Raw genomic sequence first — 18,142 nt, 5'->3', positions numbered from 1 at the left:
AAGGCTGAAGTGGGAAGATTACTTGAGCCTAGGAGGTCGAAGCTGCAGTGAGCCATAACTGCACCACTGTACTCCAGCCTGGGTGACAGAGCAAGACCTTGTCTCAAAAATAAATAAACAAACAAACAAACAAGAAAGCACAATACATTCAGCCACAAAACACAGGCATCAGATATGCAAGAATCCTGACAGCAGAAAATGGCTGAAGCACAATATTTACAAGGCAAAGGGTTTCTGACTAAAATAAAACAGATTCTAACAACATACTGTTTACAAGAATTAAATCTAGGCAAGGCACATTGGCTCATGCCTGTAATACCAACACTTTAGGACACCAAGACAGATCACTTGGGGCCAGAAGTTAGAGACCAGCCAAGGCAACATAGTTAGACCCCATCTCTACAAAAAATAAAAAATCAGCTGGGTGTGGTGACAATGCCTGTGGTTCCAGCTACTGGGGAGGGTGAGGCAGGAAGATCTCTTGAGACCAGGAGTTTGAGGCTGCAGTGAGCTAACACTGTACCACCGCACTCCAGCCTGAGCAACACAGCAAGAGCCTATCTCTAAAAAAATAAAATAAAATAAAAATAAAAATAAAAAAAGAATTAAATTCAAAATAATAAGGAAAACTAAAGATAAAAGTTAGGATGGAAAAGGGTGGGGGGGTATGTATATCAAGTAAATTCTGAACAAAGAAAAGAAGACTTAGAAATACTAATATATATGAGAGAACAGTTAATGACACAAACTACTCATTGTGAAAAAGATCTTCTTTAATCCCAGCACTTTGGGAGGCCAAGGCAGGAGGATCACTTGATGCCAGGAGTTTGAGACCAGTCTGAGCAACATAGCAAGACCTTGCTTCTACAAAAAAATGTAAAAATTAGCCAGGCATGGTGTTAAGCACCTGTAGTCCCAGCTAACTGGGAGGCTGAGGCAGGAAGACCACTTGAGCCCAGGAGTTTAAGGCTGCAGTGAGTCATAATTGTGCCACTTCACTCCAACCCAGGTGATAGAGCAAGACCTTGTCTAGGAAAGAAGAAAAAAAAAAGCTACTACTTTATTAATCTTTATTAACAAATGATTACTCAATATTGAAGGTATTATCTTTTTAAATATTTACATGCTTAACAAAGCTTCAAAATGGAGAAGGTGAAAACTGTTAGAAATACATGAACAAAGTGTTAAATGTAACTGGCCTGAAAGAGATTCTAACTCCTCATTAACAGCCTATGGAAGCTCAAGCGATAAAAAACAAGATCATAAGAGGACTAGAACAACATATTTCGTAAGTTACAACAGATAAAAACTAATACACAGCCAGGCAAGGTGGCTCACACCTGTAATCCCAGCATTTTGGGTGGCCGAGGCGGGCGCTGAGGTCAGGAGTTCGAGAGCAGCCTAGCCAACATGGTGAAACCCCATCTCCACTAAAAATAAAAAAATTAGCTGGGCATGGTGGCGTGTGTCTGTAATCCCAGCTACCCAAGGCTGAGGCAGGAGAATCACTGGAACCCAGGAGGCGGAGGCTGCAGAGAGCCGAGACCACACCACTACACTCCCGCCTGGGCAACAGAGCAAGAATCCATCTAAAAAAAAAAAAAACCCAATACACATAAATACAGACACTGAATTAGAAAACAGAAAAGTAGGGCCCAGCATGGTGCCTTACACCTGTAATCCCAGCACTTTGGAAGGCTGAGGCAGGAGGATCACTTGAGGTCAGGAGGTCAAGACCAGCCTGGACAACATGGCGAAAACCCATCTCTAACTAAAAATACAAAAATCAGCCAGGCATGGTGGGACACGCCTGTAATCCCAGCTACTCAGGAGGCTGAAGCAGGAGAATCACTTTAACCAAGGAAGAAGAGGTTGCCATGAGCCGAGATCACAGCACTATACTCCAGCCTGGGCAACAGAGCAAGACCCTGTCTCAAAAAAAAAAAAAAAAAAAGAAAAGGAAACAGGCCAGGCGTGGTGGCTCACACCTGTAAACCCAGCACTTTGGGAAGCTGAGGCAGGCAGATCACTCAAGGTCAGGAGTTTGAGAACAGCCTGGCCAACATGGCGAAACCCCGTCTCTAACTAAAAATATAAAAAAATTAGCTGGGCGTGGTGGCAGGTGCCTGTAATCCCAGCTACTCAGGAGGCTGAGGCAGAAGAATGGCTTGAACACAGGAGGTGGAGGTTGCAGTGAGCCAAGATCACATCATTGCACTCCAGCCTTCCAGCCTGGGCAACAGAGCAAGATTCCGTCTCAAAAAAATTAAAAAATAAAAAAGGAAACAGAAAAGGAGAATTGTTCAATGATCTAAGAACTAGTTCTCTTTAAAAACAAAGAAAACAAAAATGCTAGAGTTTACGAAATCTGACAAGAAAAGCAAACTAAACTAATAAAATTAGAAATGCAAAGGAGATTCAACCAGAGACACAGGTGTTTAAACTACACAACAGTACACACTACTAACTTTGAAGGTGTGAAATTAGTGGGAAAGTAAATTACAGATGTGGACTCAAAAAGTGAAAAGCCTCAAATGATCAAAATGCAAGAAATAAATATTTTAGGATTTATTTCTATTACAGCCTTATCTCCCTAAAAAGTCTTCTTGACAAATAATTTAAAATAAATTCTCTCGAACTTAAGAAACAACCAATCCCAAAGCTACATAAAATGTTGCAGAAAACATAAACTCACAGAAAGTTACTAAATGAATTTTATGGGGTTGGTTTAACTCTGAAATCAAAACACAATATGTCCAACTATTATGTATCCATTAAAATTAAAAACAGAAAAAAGAATTGTTTAAAACTGCAACAAGGCTACATTCTCACCCAAAACAAACGCATACATACCAGTGGGAAAATTCTAAATTGCAAGATAAAGGAGTAAAATTCAACATTACCAAGAATAATTTTTTTATTAGGAAATACGCAAATAACTGAAACCAAAATGAACATCTAAATTAATGCCCAGGGCCAGGCACGGTGGTTCATGCCTGTAATCCCAGTACTTTGGAAGGCTCAGGTGGGTAGATCACTCCAGGCCAGGAGTTTGAGACCAGCCTGGCCAATATGGTGAAACCCCATCTCTACTAAAATTACGAAAATTATCTGGGCATAACGGTGCACGACTATAATCCCAGCTACTAGGGAGGCTGAGGCATGAGGATCCCTTGAACCTGGGAGACGGAGGTTGCAGTGAGCCGAGATCACACTACCGCACTTCAGCCTGGGTGACAAAGGGAGATAACATCTCAAAAAAATTCATTAATTAATTAACTGATGCTCAGAACACTCCAAAGAAATTCAACACCTACTCCTATTAAAGACTCTAAAAACCACGAATCAAAGAAAAATCTATTTATGTGGTTAAAAATGTCTCTTCCCAGCTGGTAAAAATAAATTAATAGAGAAAACTACAAATACTCCAAGTAAAATAAGAGCAGTTACATCAACACAAAATAAGCAGAGGTTTAGACAGAGGAAGGAAAATCCCATTTGTATTGGCAACATCAACAATGAATCCATCAATAAATAAAATAAAACAAAACTTGAAAGCACCTGAAACTAACACTAACCCAAAATATCAGATCCTAAACTGGAGGAAAATTACTCACCTTGACTGAATTATAAAAGAATAATTTTTTAAATTAGGGTGCACACTTTTTGTCTAGATGGGATGGCCTAATAACATAAAGAAAAACAGCTTTAAAAGTTCTAGTGCTGTTATTAGAGTCAAACCTTACACAGGCAGGTGCTAAAGTCAGCCCGTAAAGCCTAAATTATAAAATCCTACAAGAAAATGCTACTATAGCCATTAAATAATATCATGAACATTTAGATCAGCTGACATGAGCAACTCTCTACTATAAATTGTCCTGGGGGGAAAAAAACACAGGTGTAAACCAAAAGGTTCAGCATGATCTCATGGGTACACGTAGGTAAAGACATAAATATACAGAAATAAAGATAAACACTCTAGAGTAAGCAGCTGGCCACTTCCAAGTGGTGAGATCACATGATCTTGTGCATTTAGAACTTTTGCAGAAAGTCCTACATAACTTTTATAAAATTGGAAGGAAGAAAGTTTAAACATAAAAAAGGAAAAAAAAAAGAAATACACCAAAATATTAACATTCAATGTTTTTTGAGGTGGCTGAATTATGGCTGCTTTTTAATTGCTTTAACATACTTGTCTGCATTTTCCAAATTTTCTACATTAATCACAAAAAACAAAACTCTGTACAGAGCTAGTAAGACGTGAACCAGCAAAGCGTGGTGGCTCACACCTGTAATCCCAGGATTTTGGGAGGCCAAGGAGGGTGGATCACCTGAGGTTGGGAGTTCAAGACCACCCTGACCAACATGGAGAAACCCCGTCTCTACTAAAAATACAAAATTAGCCAGGTGTGGTGGCACATGCCTGTAATCCCAGCTACTCGGGAGGCTGAGGCAGGAGAATCGCTTGAACCCGGGAGGTGGAAGTTGCTGTGAGCTGAAGATCACGCCATTGCACTCCAGCCTGGGCAACAAGAGCCAAACTCCGTCTCAAAAAAAAACAAAACAGACGTGAACCAAAACACATATAAAAATTTTTCATTTGGTCCCTATTGTCCTTTTGTGCTTATGCATGCCAAATTCTTGGTTATTCTCCTACTACAGTATTACTTTCAGCATTAAATTCAAATTTTACCAGCAATCATTCCAATCAGTAAGAAAAGAATGAAAACGTTTGAACTGCTTGGACACATGTTCAGATCAAAAAGGAAAGCCAACTTCAGTGAAGAATCAAGAAAGGCATGACTCAGGAATCTTACCGTAAAACTGTTGTTGACGTTTTTGGTACTGGATTCAGCCACGCTGGCATCTGTCAGATCCACCTCATCAAATATGATTGACTGGAAAGAGACAAACACAGGGACTAAGGCACACAAAGACAGGTACATCCCTAAGCACTAGCCAGCGTTGCCCACCACACCCCAATGATCCCTAACAAGCACCCACAGAAGCCCCAGTACCTTGAAACTGTAGCATCCAATCAATAAGCCAATCCAAATTAACCCACCCACCTGCTTCTAACCAAAAGCTCGGGCTCACAGGTATAGTGCCGTGATTTTTTTAAAAAAATCTACAAACATTGTCATTGCATTAGTGAAGGAAGAAAGAGAGAGAACCAAAGCAAACAACCCAATGCTGGTATTTCTGTATTTACTACTGTCAATACCAGTGTTCACTTTTACATGTGAAGTATGTTCTCACACAGTGTTTTAGCTGAGGGAAGGCCGGGGTCTGGACTGAGGATTCCGTGTCCTCCTGGCTTGTTCCTCCAGCGAGCACATGGAGGGGGAAGGTCCTGGCTAAAACAAATTCTTCTGGGGAAGAGAGACAGGTCCAAATGGAAAGGGTCTGGCCATGAAAGGAAACAAGGGAGCAGAGCAGAAGGATCCTGGTCCTGGGGAGAAAGATGCTCCAGGGCAGGGCTGGGAGTCAGGCCTGGGGACCTCCCCCGTCTCCCTCTCCACTCCCTACAGGGTCCCCCGGCACAGCCCCTGCCTCCTGTTTCCCTTATACCATCCCCTCTATTCTACGATGGCTCTATGAGGATCCCTGGAGAAAATCAAACTAATAACTCAGAAAAGAAACTCAATCTTTTAAGTAACCTTCCCCCTCCCCTCACTCCCAGAACTAACTGTAAAAGGTTATTTTGTCGTGTTTTTTTTTTTTTTTAAGTGAGGGAAGTGGTCAGAACCCTTTCTAAACAAGCTGCTTTGTTCCATTTCAAATTTTAATGCGGTAACTTTCTAGGGATATGTCTCAAAATGTAAATGATTCAGACTCCAGATTTCTTAAATACCAAAATATTAGTACTGACACCAATCCTGATAAAAAACACAGGTATTCAGAATCCCAGCCAACACACTGGTGTCTGAATGTCTAACACCACATCCGCTTAAACATGGCAGTAATCTGTGACTTTCACTGGCTGCTCCTCCTCCAGCAGCACCCACCTGGTGCTTCTAGCTTTAAATCTACCTACAATAGGGCACACAGAAACAAGGTTAATTGCTAGAAAGCCTAAAAATAAAGAATTTCCCATTTCTGTTCACACATCAAGAAGCTCAGCTCCTTCTACTTTGGCTGGGCACAGTGGCTCACGCCTGTAATCCCAGCACCTTGGGAGGCCAAGGCGGGCAGATTACTTGAGGTCAGGAGTTCAAGACCAGCCTGGGCAATGTGGTGAAACCCCATCTCTAGGCTGGGCATGGTGGCTCACGCCTGTAATCCCAGCACTTTGGGAGGCAGAGGCAGGCGGATCATTTGAGGTCAGGAGTTCGAGACCAGCTTGACCTACATAGTGAAACCCCACCTCTACTCAAATATAAAAATATTAGCCAGGCGTGGTTGCAGGCACCTGTAATCCCAGCTACTTGGGAGGCTGAGGCAGGAGAATTGCTTGAACCCAGGAGGCGGAGGTTGTAATGAGCCGAGATCTCGCCACTGCACTCCAGCCTGGACGACAGAGCAAGACTCCCTCTCAAAAAAAAAAAAAAAAGAACTTCAATACACTTAAAGAATAAAGAATTATTTAATAATAAGAAGATGAAATTCATAACCCTGTGATTCCCTCCACCTTTCTGAAAGAAAGATATCCAACTGTAACGTGGCTGTTTCTGTGACCCTTTTTTTCCTTTTCCCCATTACTGATGACATTAAAGAAAAGGAAAATGAACAGAAATTAATTTTGATAAGAAATAAAACATGCCTTGAGACAAGTAAAACCTGACAGCGTGGAGTGTTACAAAACTCACTGGCAATAACAGATCTGAGAATTGAAGCTTTTCCCACACAAGGACACAGCACCCCCAGTTCCTCCCCTGGGACGGCTCCTGTGATGTCCTCGCGTGTGCTTTCCTGCATGGGGCCTCACCTTTGCCGTTTTGGCATAGTAAAGCGTTCGCCCTCGAAGCTTAAAGTATCTCCTTTTTGATCGCTGGAATGAATTGTTCTGTTTGGTCAGCATCCCCTCTTTGATGATGGTCTGAAAGTACAGAAACATATTCATAAACTTGCGTTTTCAAGGTGCCCTTTCACTCTTCCGGCTGAAACGCAGCCTGTTGCGGCTAAACATATTCGTGTCTCTAACAGAAAATATTTCTCACACTCTCAACAGACCTTGACCTATGCACAGGCCCAGCATGCTGCCGGGGGCATGGGGGGTTGCACCAATCCTGTCCTCTAAGGGGCAATGTGTGCCTGTGTGGGTGGGGGAGTCAAGAGGCCCAGGGTGTGCCCTGGACGCACTGGCAGACATGAAGAAGGGACACTGAGGCTCACAAGGCCACAGTACACAGCAGCTGGGAGGACACTGGGACGCGGGGCCAGTGCATTCTCCAACTTCAGCATTTGGTATTTTTCAGCTATTCTTGGCCCTGTCTCTGTGTTCTCTGGCCCCCTGCCATTTCTCAGGATGCTGCTGCCAAAGCTGTCTACGTCAGTGGCTCTGGGGCTCAGAAGCTCCAGGCCCGCGCCCTCAGCCCAACCCACCACTCACAGGCCTGGCGTGTGCATCTGCACACACCATGAGAGGAAAGTGCCTCGGCCACAGACACTAAAACTCCTCTCAACCCGAAAATCTGATGAGTTCACCCCAACACAAGACGTTCTCTTACGAGAATCCAGAAATGGATTATACAGTCCACTCACCTTGGCTCAATTAAAGCCAAGAATGAAGGGGGCTCTACTTCTCCCGGAGCTGCTCCCCCACCTTACGCAGCCCATGCCACCAAAACATCAAATGCGTAACTAACTACTTGGTCATGAGATGTTTTGACGTACTCGGAGCCATTAACACAGTCAAAAATAATAAACGACAAGCATGAAGACAAGAACCTGGCTCTCAGCGTTCGCACACTATGTTACATCCCACCTCACAGAAATGCCCAGTCCACAAGGAGCCTCAGCATGGAAATGGAGGGAGGCTTCCTAAAAATTCTGTTCAAAGACAAGCACATTGGTTCAGAGAAGCTTTTGCTTAACTACCTAATCCCATATAGCTCTGCACTTTACGTAAATGTTTCAAACAGTGCATGTACAAAGTTCTTAAGTATCCACAAACACTTAAAACTCCCTAAGATAAAACCAGCAAGAGCAAGACACAGGAGGCTCATGTCCCCCACCTATGCCAGAATGCAAGCACAGAACACTGCACTGCCTGGTCCATCCACCGGCATTCACAACAGGAGAGACAGTGGAACAGGGAAGGCTGCAGAAAGCCCCCAGCCCGACACGCCATCAACATGTGGACGGACACCAGGACCACACCCGGACAGCACAGGCCAATGCAAACTGCCTAGGGGTCTCTTCTCCTTATCCCGCAACCGGCCATCCTCACTGTGCCCTTCCTGGGTTGGGGGGAACTGGCTGCACTCACGACCACTTCCAAGAGCTTCTTGCTCACCAGCATGTGCCAATCATGGTGAACTCTGCTTTCAGCACTGACCCAGTGGCACAACAGCAGCCCTTTCCAACTCTAGAGGATCAGTGCAGGGCAGAGCTGCTGAAGAATCTACTGACTCATTCTTGGCTTATACATTCACCTCACACTTCTGAAGAAGGCACCCACCCTCTCCCCAGTAATTAAAGAGTGCCAGGAAGGAAAAAGAGAGGAGCCCAACATTATCCAACGATCAAGCATTCTGATGACGCTTGTTTGCCAGAAGTGACCTCCCCACCCCCACCCCCTCCCCTAGAGACAGCGGGGATCCCCAGCATACAGTTAGCATCTGAGGTCCCGTCCAAAACAGACCAAGGGTGATCCAAGGCAGACAGAAAGTCCCACCCCGATTCTGGTAGCGAGGATATAAACCAGTCTTCAGTGTGAAGGACTGGGAAATGGTATTTGTTTCCAAACATCCAAGTACACATGGATGACACTCATTTCAAATACATCTGCACAGAACAATGCCATCCATGGAAGCCTGAAACATATACCACGAGACCCTTTCTCTGTTGACCTCAAAGGCCTCACTGTGAAGACGTCTCTCCTGGCCCCCCATTCATCTTCCTTACCTTTGTGGGGAAAGCAATCACTTCCATCTCTTCGCTAAATGGGAAAAAAAAAAAGACAACAAAACCAACAAGCCGAAACCCAGAAAAGTTATAAGTTATCTTTAAAGGACAGATGCTGGAGTATTTTTTCTTGCATCTCCTGCTACACATCTCATACATAAAAGAAAAGCAAAATTAAAACACAACTCACTGCACCACATACTCTTACACACACACACACACACACACACGCACACACACAATCTTTCTGAGGGCGGATGAGAGTCTGCGATCTTGGGCTGCCCAAGGAGAGCTGCTGCTTTATTTATAGAACAAGAGTGCTCAGAAAAAGACTGGTGGGTTTCAGCGGAAAAGGCTGGGGAAAAGATAAAGACCATTATTTCTTTGAAGCCTTCTCAGAAACTGCATTTCTCCTCCTGATTTGCTGCTTGTGAGTACTATAGATATGCTGCAGAATATTTTTAAACATTTAGTCAAAAGCAATGAACCAAAAGTGGTCAAGAAAATAACACCCCAAAATAATGTGCTGTATTTTGCACGTGGCAGCTGTGAAAGGCACCCACAGGAAATGCTGCTAGGCTGACGAGGCCTCTCCTTGCCCCCTAGAGCAGAGTCAGGAGTGAAAGGGCCAGGCCCCTGCACAGTTCGCTCGGGCCATGCCGGGCCACCGGGCTCTTAGAGTCACTTTGTTGGGTTCTATGCACAAACAAAAGGGCCAACTGTCATTCAAGCCATCTAAGATACCCTTATTCCAATCAGAGACAAATTTGCAACACACACAGCACCGAGAAAACTCTTAAGCTCCAATCAGAGAGCAGCAGGTGGAAAGTGAACACGCGCCCACCAGCAAACACAGGCAAGACACCAATCCCAGTGCTGGGCTCCCCAGAGGAAGTTGGCGAGAGCACTGGGCCTGAGCTGGAGTGTGCTCCACGGCCACCCACTGACCCGACAGACATATGCCCAGCCCACAGGTCCAAGACTACCATGTGCAGCTGCTTGGGGGGAAGCGCAAGTCTCCAGTGGTCCTTGCTTAACAGTAAGACAGCTCTGAGAATGTCCTTGAAAAGGGCTTCAAACCAGGAGGCAGGGAAAGTCCAGAATGGACTCTGTATGAAAGGCACTAGCAGGCCCAAGCACAGGGTGAGGTTGCCCCCTCTCTGACACGTGGCTGCATCACCAGATGCTGGTCACTACACTGGGCTCTGAGGGCTGTATGGCCAGGAGCTCAGACCAGAGGAAGGCGGATGTGTACACACCAGAGTGCTCTGGGATGTGGGGCACAGGGCAGTGAGCAATGCCCCATAAGGGAGCTGCCTGAGACAACAGGTACCTGAGCAGGCCACGGAGGAGGGGCTGGGCAAGCAGAGGCCCGCAGCTGCTCCTTGGGGCTAGAGACAGAGCCCGGTGGTGGCTCAGAAATACACTCTGGAAAGCTGACTGTGGCCACAGTGTGGGAAAGAAGAGGGGTGAAATGTGGAGGCTGGCAGAACACTCCAGAAACTCGCATAAGGGGGGAGTTGATGACAAGAGTCTGGGGTGGCAGGGGAGAGATGGACACAGGCATGGGAATGTTCAGAAAGATGTGACAATCGACCGAGGTGAAGGGGAGGAGACAGGACAGAAATCCTGGATGCCTCCAAAGAGTGTGGCTCAGTGGGGGGATGTGGGTTTCATTCTGGATGTGCTGACTCTGCGGGCCTCGAAGACGTCAGGGGAGTTCAGTGTAAGGCGACAGCCAGCTCTGCAGGTCTGTGATGCAGAAGTTTTAACACAGGAGATGCCTTGCCAAGGGCCCCAAAGGAGAAAGCATGGAGTACACGGAGGCCCAGGGAAATGGGAACCCAGGGACGCCAATACCAAGGAAGGAAAGCCAGAAAGGAGAACAAGAAGGAAGTGGGCAGAAGCGGAGGAGAGCAGAGAGCACGTCGAGAAGATCGCACCAGTGATGTCCAATGCAGCAGCGAGGTCATAAATGAGAACTGAGCCGAGGATAAAGGAAGCAGCCACCAAGGGGTCACCGAGGACCTGCCAGAGCGGACATGGTGGCCTGATGGGGTCGAAGCCAGACTAAATCACCCTGAGTGTGACCAGGACAGGAGAAAGCAAGATAACAGGTTTTTTTCAACTTACAACTTTCTTTTTATGAACATGGAATCCATACTGTACATACTGTTATGTGACCTTGCTATTTTTTTGTCATGTATATTATCACCATATAGCCACATCAGCAAATGCATTTTTGCCGGCTACAGAGTATCTCACTGCACCTACACACCCTCCCCTCCATCATTCACCTGCTTCCCACTGCCAGAACATTTAGAATGCTTCCCGTTCCCTCAATGCTATCATCAGAACTTCAGTGGATATTCCCGTAAGTAAATATCTGCTTATGTCCTCAACTATCCTTAAAGCAAATTAAGAGAAGCGGAATTTGGGGACCAAAGATAGCCCAGAAACAGACCCTTGCAGATTTGGAAGCTTGATGTGTAACAGGTAGCACTGCAAACCAGGGTTTGGGAGGAAGGGGGATTTCAGCAAAGGGGCTGAGGTGGCAGGTTACCCAAGGACACCACACGCGTGAGCTCCTGGCAGACTCTGGGTGTGCTAAAGCAAAAGGCAGAAGAACTTCAAAACGTCCAGCAGACGATAGAGAACTTCCAATGACTTTGGAATTGGGAAGAGTTTCTTAAATATAATAGAAAAAAATATTAGATATAAGCTATGACTGCTAAACTCAACTATATTACAATTGAGAATTTCTGCTCATCAAAGACACCTCAAAAAGAGATAAAAGAAAAGCCAAGGTGGGAAAAAAAGGTACACTACTGCTGACAGCCAATCAGTAACCAGTAACCAGAATATAGCAGAAACTCCCATGGAACGGGCTGGGTGCGGTGGCTCACGCCTGTAATTCCAGCACTTTGGAAGGCCGAGGCAGGTGGATCACCTGAGGTCAGGAGTTCGAGACCAGCCTGGGCAACACAGCGAAACCCTGTCTCTACTAAAAATACAAAAATTAGCTGGGCATGGTGGTGGATACCTGTAATCCCAGCTACTTGGGCGGCTGGGACATAAGAATCGCTTGAACCCAGCAGACGGAGGTTGCAGTGGGCCGAGATCATGCCACTGCACTCCTGCCTGGGTGACAAGAGTGAAACTCCCTCTCAAAAAAAAAAAAAGAAAGAAAGAAAGAAAAAAAGAAACTCCCACGGAATGATAAAAAAGAAAAACCACCAAAGAGAAAATAGGTAAAAAGTGTGAACTGGCATTTACCAGAAGAGTAAGTCAAATGGAGACTAAGCCCCAAAGGATGCTTAACCCTGGAGGATGCCACAGAAGAGCACCCTGGCACTCAGCCGCGCAGGTGGGTCCACGTGCGCACAGTCCGTGACTGTGCTTCACAACTTATGTGTATACTCCATGTATTATTCTGCATGTCAAATGGTAAAGGGAAAAATATAGTTGATCAATATAAGGATAGAAGTAAAATCTCAGACTATTAGTGTTAATGTCTTGAGCATGTAAGGAGTGAGGATTTCCACATTTACGCAGTAAAAGACAAACAAATGAAAAACAGCTGCCACATGGGGGTGAAGAAAATGGAGGGGACTGACCAAGAGTCGTGTCCAGAGGCTGAGGGCAGCAAGCCACAGCCTGCCCAAGGTGACCTGGACAGAGGGGCTGCAGGCAGACAGCTGGGAAACTGGGAAGGGAAACAAAAAAAAAGTAGCAGAAAGGAATGAAAATTAGCCAAATGTCCACTTCAGCCACCTATCTGTCCTTTAGACTTCCCCGGTCCTTCAACAACAACAAAAAAGCAGGTAAAACAGAAACCTGACTATGGTTAATTAAGCAACATCACCCAAATTCACAAAGCCCCCCAAAAGTGGAAATACTGGCATAAAAAATTAACATACAAATGTTTCAGTGGAAAGAAGCTGGTAAACTTATTTCTATCAATTTGCATATCTCTTTGTTCGTTTGTTTTCTGAGACAAAGTCTTGCTCTGTCGCCCAGGCTGGAGTGCAGTGCCACAATCTTGGCTCACTGAACCTCCGCCTCCCAGGTTCAAGCAATTCTCCTGCCTCACCCTCCCGAGTAGCTAGGATTACAGGCGCGCACTACATGCCTGGTTAATTTTTTGTATTTTTAGTAGAGACAGGGTTTCACTATGTTGGCCAGGCTGGTCTCGAACTCCTGACTTTGGGTGATCCACCCACCTTGGCCTCCCAAAGTGCTGGGATCACAGGCGTGAGCCACTGCACCTGGCCCAATTTGCATATCACTTTAAATTTTCATGAGTATTTTTATATTTACTTGTCTTCTTAACAGAACAAACACTTCTGGTCTATGAGACAGAAACTAGTATTCCAGTTAACAAATAAGAAAACTGGTAAACAGAGAGACTGAGTAACTTGCCCGGTTGAACAACTAATGACAGGTCACAAAAGAAATCCCAGGCCTCTCCAATTCTATCTCAAAGCTTCATCTGTGGTTTGCAGTTTACAAGCACCATGATTCACATACAGGAAGCAATCAGAAAATAATTTGTTCACAAAACGTAAGGCATGCAAAACATATTCAAAGAGCTCCAGGTTATCTCCAACACTTCTTCACACATACCACATCCACTACCCGAGTAGGAGCCATTTTCATCTTTTAATCCTCACACCAATTTTGAAAGTGGTGGTAATATTCCCACTTTACACATTACGAAACTGAGGGCCAGAGGATTAAGTAATTCACCCAAGGCCACTTGGCTAATGAATGACACACCAGAGCCCAGACAATAATACTTGTTGGCAAAATAAAACTTCAGCATAAAAGTCTGCTGATAACGGATTTAAATCAATTAAGCAAAGGTAAATTCCTGTATCTACTCAAAACACTACCCACAGATTCATCCTCATTCAGGAACTACCTGCAACTTACCCACCACCTGTCTACCTATAAGCTGATCTTACCGCATCCTGGCAGAAGCTGAGGGAGTGTGCACACCCAAGGTGGCAACGGAATGTGTGCCACATAGGCGTCTTCATGACACCAACGGCCAGCAGGAGAGAGTGCACCAGGCAACTGCGGCGCTGCAGAACCCCGCTCAGCTCTGCAGAGCCAGGCCCTGAGTCTGGTGCTAACTCTGACAGAAAGGAACCCAACATAGGTTTTCTGAAGACTCCAAAACGCCAACTCATGGAAAAAGGACAGTCATCCTTCCCTTACCCATCAAGAGAATCCAATTTCCCCACTGCCACTACCCTGGTTTTCAATGCACTGCCACCAAGATTATTAAAAACGACCATGTCCCAAAGCTCCTATGCCAAAGCTTCCACTGACAGGAGGAGAGACACCTCATTCCTGCCCCCACTAATGTGAGGAAGGACCAAACCAAAAAAAGCCAAAAAGTGGCAACGATGTGTATGCCCAAACCCCCAGGAGAGCTGCTCCAGGTCTGCCCTTCATTTGGAGTTCAAACCCACTTCCCTAAAGCCAAGACGCTTCTCTTACTGTGGTATGCTGTGGTATGTGGTGTTAACACCCCCACACACATACACACACATCCTCACTGCTCACAGGACCTTGTTTCTGAACTGGGGGTGGTGGTCGCGGGGGACCTTTCATCATAGGGCTAATCCCCACTGCCCCAGTACTGGTCAAGGAGACCTAAGCAGTTCTGTTGGGGGTGGGGAGGTAGGCAAGTGCTTGGCCGGTATATGGGAACACGTGTAGTCTCAGTGCCACCTTTGCTTTAAATGAACATACAACATTTAGTGCTGCAGCAGCCATGTTGAGGCCACAAGGTAGCCAGTGTGGGTCCTGATGACATCAACCTACAGCCAAATGCATTCCTGTCTGATAACGATGGGTTGGCTGAGTTCACTCCCGCTCTGTCAGCATCACTGCTAATCCAACCTAGTCGTGCACACTGGTGTCCCCAGGGGCCGGGCCTCCACGCTGAAATGTACCTCATCTCACTGTTCACTGACCCCCACGTTTCCTCTTTAGTTAATATTAATAGCATCATCAAATCTAAAAGAAGTAGCAGGCGCTCAACTCTTTTCCTCCTTCACTCCCCATTTCTAATTGCCTACCTAGGATCATTGATTGTATTTGTTAAAATAATGGAAGATTCTGCCCCTCCTCTTCAGCTCCGCCTACCTCAGGCTTAAGTTGTTCTGCCTCTTGTCTCTGCCTCAGTGCCTCTCAACGTGTGACCCAGACCACCACATCAGAACCCCTGGAACGTTTGTTAAAAATGCAGGTTACCGCTGGCCTGAAGGCAGTGAGCTATCTCAAATGATGGTTCACAATCAGTGAACTCCTTGCTCTATTCTCTACCCCATTCTCACTACTTCACTGGACTACTCTAAAAACAAAATACAGGTTATTAAAATAATAATATAGAAATAAAATAAAAAAGTAAAGAAGAAGCAAGTTACTGCTCCACTCCCAACCTCCTGAGCCCTGGAAATACGAATTTTTGCCAAGAGCCCAGGTGGTTCCTAAGCACACCAAGTTTGTTCTCTGTCCATCCTTCCTCCAACCTGCTGTCACAATTCTCTCTCTCAACGGGAGGATTTCATCCCAACTGCCACTACAATTACCTGACAAGCTTTGAGAAACAGTGACCACTGGCCCCACCCCACCAGTGATGAGCATCAGTGTGGGAGGGGCAGGGAGCCACAGTGTTAAAAACTCCCAGGTGACTGGAAGAAGCATACAGTCTCAGAGCCAGGGCCCACTCCCAAACCTCTCCTTGCTTTCCTTGTCATCTAGGAAGGCTTCACGTGGCCCACCGGGCTCCTCCCAATCTGAGAGGCTCCTCTCTCACCCCTCCCAGAACCACCTGACCCAAACACAACCGACTCCTTTTATTTCCCCACTTTTTTGAATATACTCTTTCCTCCGCCTGGAAATCCTCAGCTCCTCTTCTCTTGGCTGGGAAATGACTAAGCTTTGAGACCCAAGTCAAACAGCACCACCTTCGGGAAGTCTTCCCAGACTCCCCCAAGGCAGAACTAGCTATCACCTCCCCCCAGGCAGAACTAGCTATCACCGCTTTGCAAGTACATGAACATCCATTATGAGGCTGCCTCCCTCCCCAGACCAACAGTCCCTCAGGTTCAGTGGGTTTATTTATCTTAATCACGCCAGTGCCTCAGGAAGTTTTGTTTTTGTTTGGAAACAGGTTCTCACACTGCCAACCAGGCTGGGCTACAGTGGCTCAATCACAGCTCACCGCAGCCTTGACCTCTTGGGCTCAAGCGATCCTCCCATCTCAGCCTCCCAAGTAGCTAGGACTACAGGTGCGCTTGTTTTGTTTTGTTTCGCTTTGCTTTGTAGAGGCAGGGTCTCACTATGTTGCTCAGGCACTCCTCAGGCCTTGGCCTCCCTTATTGCAGGCATAAGCCACTACACCTCACCAGGAAGTTTTACAAAATACTACAAAGGGCTAATATCCCTAATCTTTAAAGAAATTATAAAAATTGAGAACAGACTAACAATCTGGTAGAAAAAGGGGCAAAAAATATGAAAACATTTGACAGAAAAAAATGCAAAAGGCGCTTAAACAAAGGAAAAGATGCTCAACCTAGCTCAGAAGAGAAAAACAAAACTAAGTGAAAATACTATTTGCATCATCAGACTGACAAAAAACAAACAAGGCTGGGCACAGTGGATCATGCCTGTAATCCCAGAACTTCGGGAGGCTGAGGCGGGAGGATAGCTTGAGCCCAGGAGTTTGAGACCAGCCTAGGCAACGCAGCGAGGCCCCATCTCTACAAATTTTTTTTTTTTTTTTTGAGATGGAGTCTCACTCTATCGCCCAGGCTGGAGTGCAGTGGCACGATCTCAGCTCACTGCAACCTCTGCCTCCCCAGTTCAAGCAATTCTCTCGTCTCAGCCTCCTGAGTAGCTGGGACTACAGGCGCCCGCCACCACATCCAGCTAATTTTTGTATTTTAGTAAAGACGGGTTTCACCATGTTGCCCAGGCTAGTCTCGACCTCCTGAGCTCAGGCAATCCACCTGCCTTGGCCTCCCAAAGTGCTAGGATTACAGGCGTGAGCCACCACACCCGGCCTCAAATTTAAAAAAAAAAAAAAATAGCTGGGCGTGGTGGTGCACACCTGTGGTCCAAGCTACTTGGGAGGCTGAGGTGAGAGGATCACTTGAGACCAGGAGTTCAAGGCCAGCCTGAGCAACATAGAGAGACCCTGTCTCTACAAAAAATAATAATAATTATTTAAAAATTAGTGCACCTATAGTTCCAGCTACTTGAGAGGCTGAGGTGGGAGGATCACCTGAGCCCAAGAGGTCGAGGCTGCTGCGGTGAGCTGTGATCGCACCACTGTACTCCAACTTGGGTGACAGAGCAAGACTCTATCTCAAAACAAACAAACAAACAAACAAAAAAACCAAAGAGGCAACACATTCTGCTTCTATGGCAACGGGGAGACAGGCACTCAACACGACTGCAAAACGGGATGGCCCTGAAGACAAACATTTGGCAAAATCCAGAGCAGTTATTCATGCATTTACTCTTCTGATCTAGCAAGCCCACTCCTAGGAATCTATCCCAAAAGACACTTAGGCAAAATAGAAAAAAAAGTTTGTACAAGGCTATGTGCTACAAACTATTATAGCAGAACACTGAAAATAACCCAAATACCCACCAACAGGCTAGTGGTCAAATAAATTACGGTACATTCAAAATATGGAGTACCATATAACTATACAAGGATTGTGGAAGATATCTTTATACACTACGGAACCGTCTCCAAATCAGAGCAAGTAAAAAGATAACTGTGCAGAACATGCATAGAACATGCTATTAAGGGGCCAGGCGCAGTGGCTCACGCCTGTAATCCCAGCACTTTGGGAGGCCGAAGCGGGTGGATCACCTGAGGTTAGGAGTTCAAGACCAGCCTGGCCAACATGGTGAAACTCCGTCTCTACTAAAAATACAAAAAATTAGCTGGGCGTGGTGGCACACACCTGTAATCACAGCTACTCGGGAGGCTGAAGCAGGAGAAACGTTTGAACCCAGGAGGTGGAGGTTGAAGTGAGCCGAG

The 18,142-nt window shown here is 45.7% G+C and overlaps 1 protein-coding gene across 2 annotated transcripts in view; it reads right to left on the bottom strand.

Annotated features, from left to right (window-relative positions):
• DGKD (diacylglycerol kinase delta) overlaps positions 1-18,142 on the bottom strand; it is a 120,273-nt gene that overhangs the window by 79,549 nt on the left and 22,582 nt on the right. For both annotated transcript variants that reach the window (XM_031008643.2, XM_019022281.4), the window contains exons 2-3: positions 6,929-7,039; positions 4,818-4,898 (exon numbers count right to left, since the gene is read on the bottom strand). In XM_031008643.2, coding sequence (XP_030864503.2) covers positions 4,818-4,898; positions 6,929-7,039 — 192 coding nt within the window. The remainder of the gene's footprint in view (positions 1-4,817; positions 4,899-6,928; positions 7,040-18,142) is intronic.

Source organism: Gorilla gorilla, chromosome 11 (assembly GCF_029281585.2).
Source record: "Gorilla gorilla gorilla isolate KB3781 chromosome 11, NHGRI_mGorGor1-v2.1_pri, whole genome shotgun sequence".
Taxonomy (NCBI): Eukaryota; Metazoa; Chordata; class Mammalia; order Primates; family Hominidae; genus Gorilla; species Gorilla gorilla.
The sequence above is the reverse complement of the archived record's forward strand: the minus strand, read 5'-3'. Positions and strand labels throughout refer to the sequence as shown.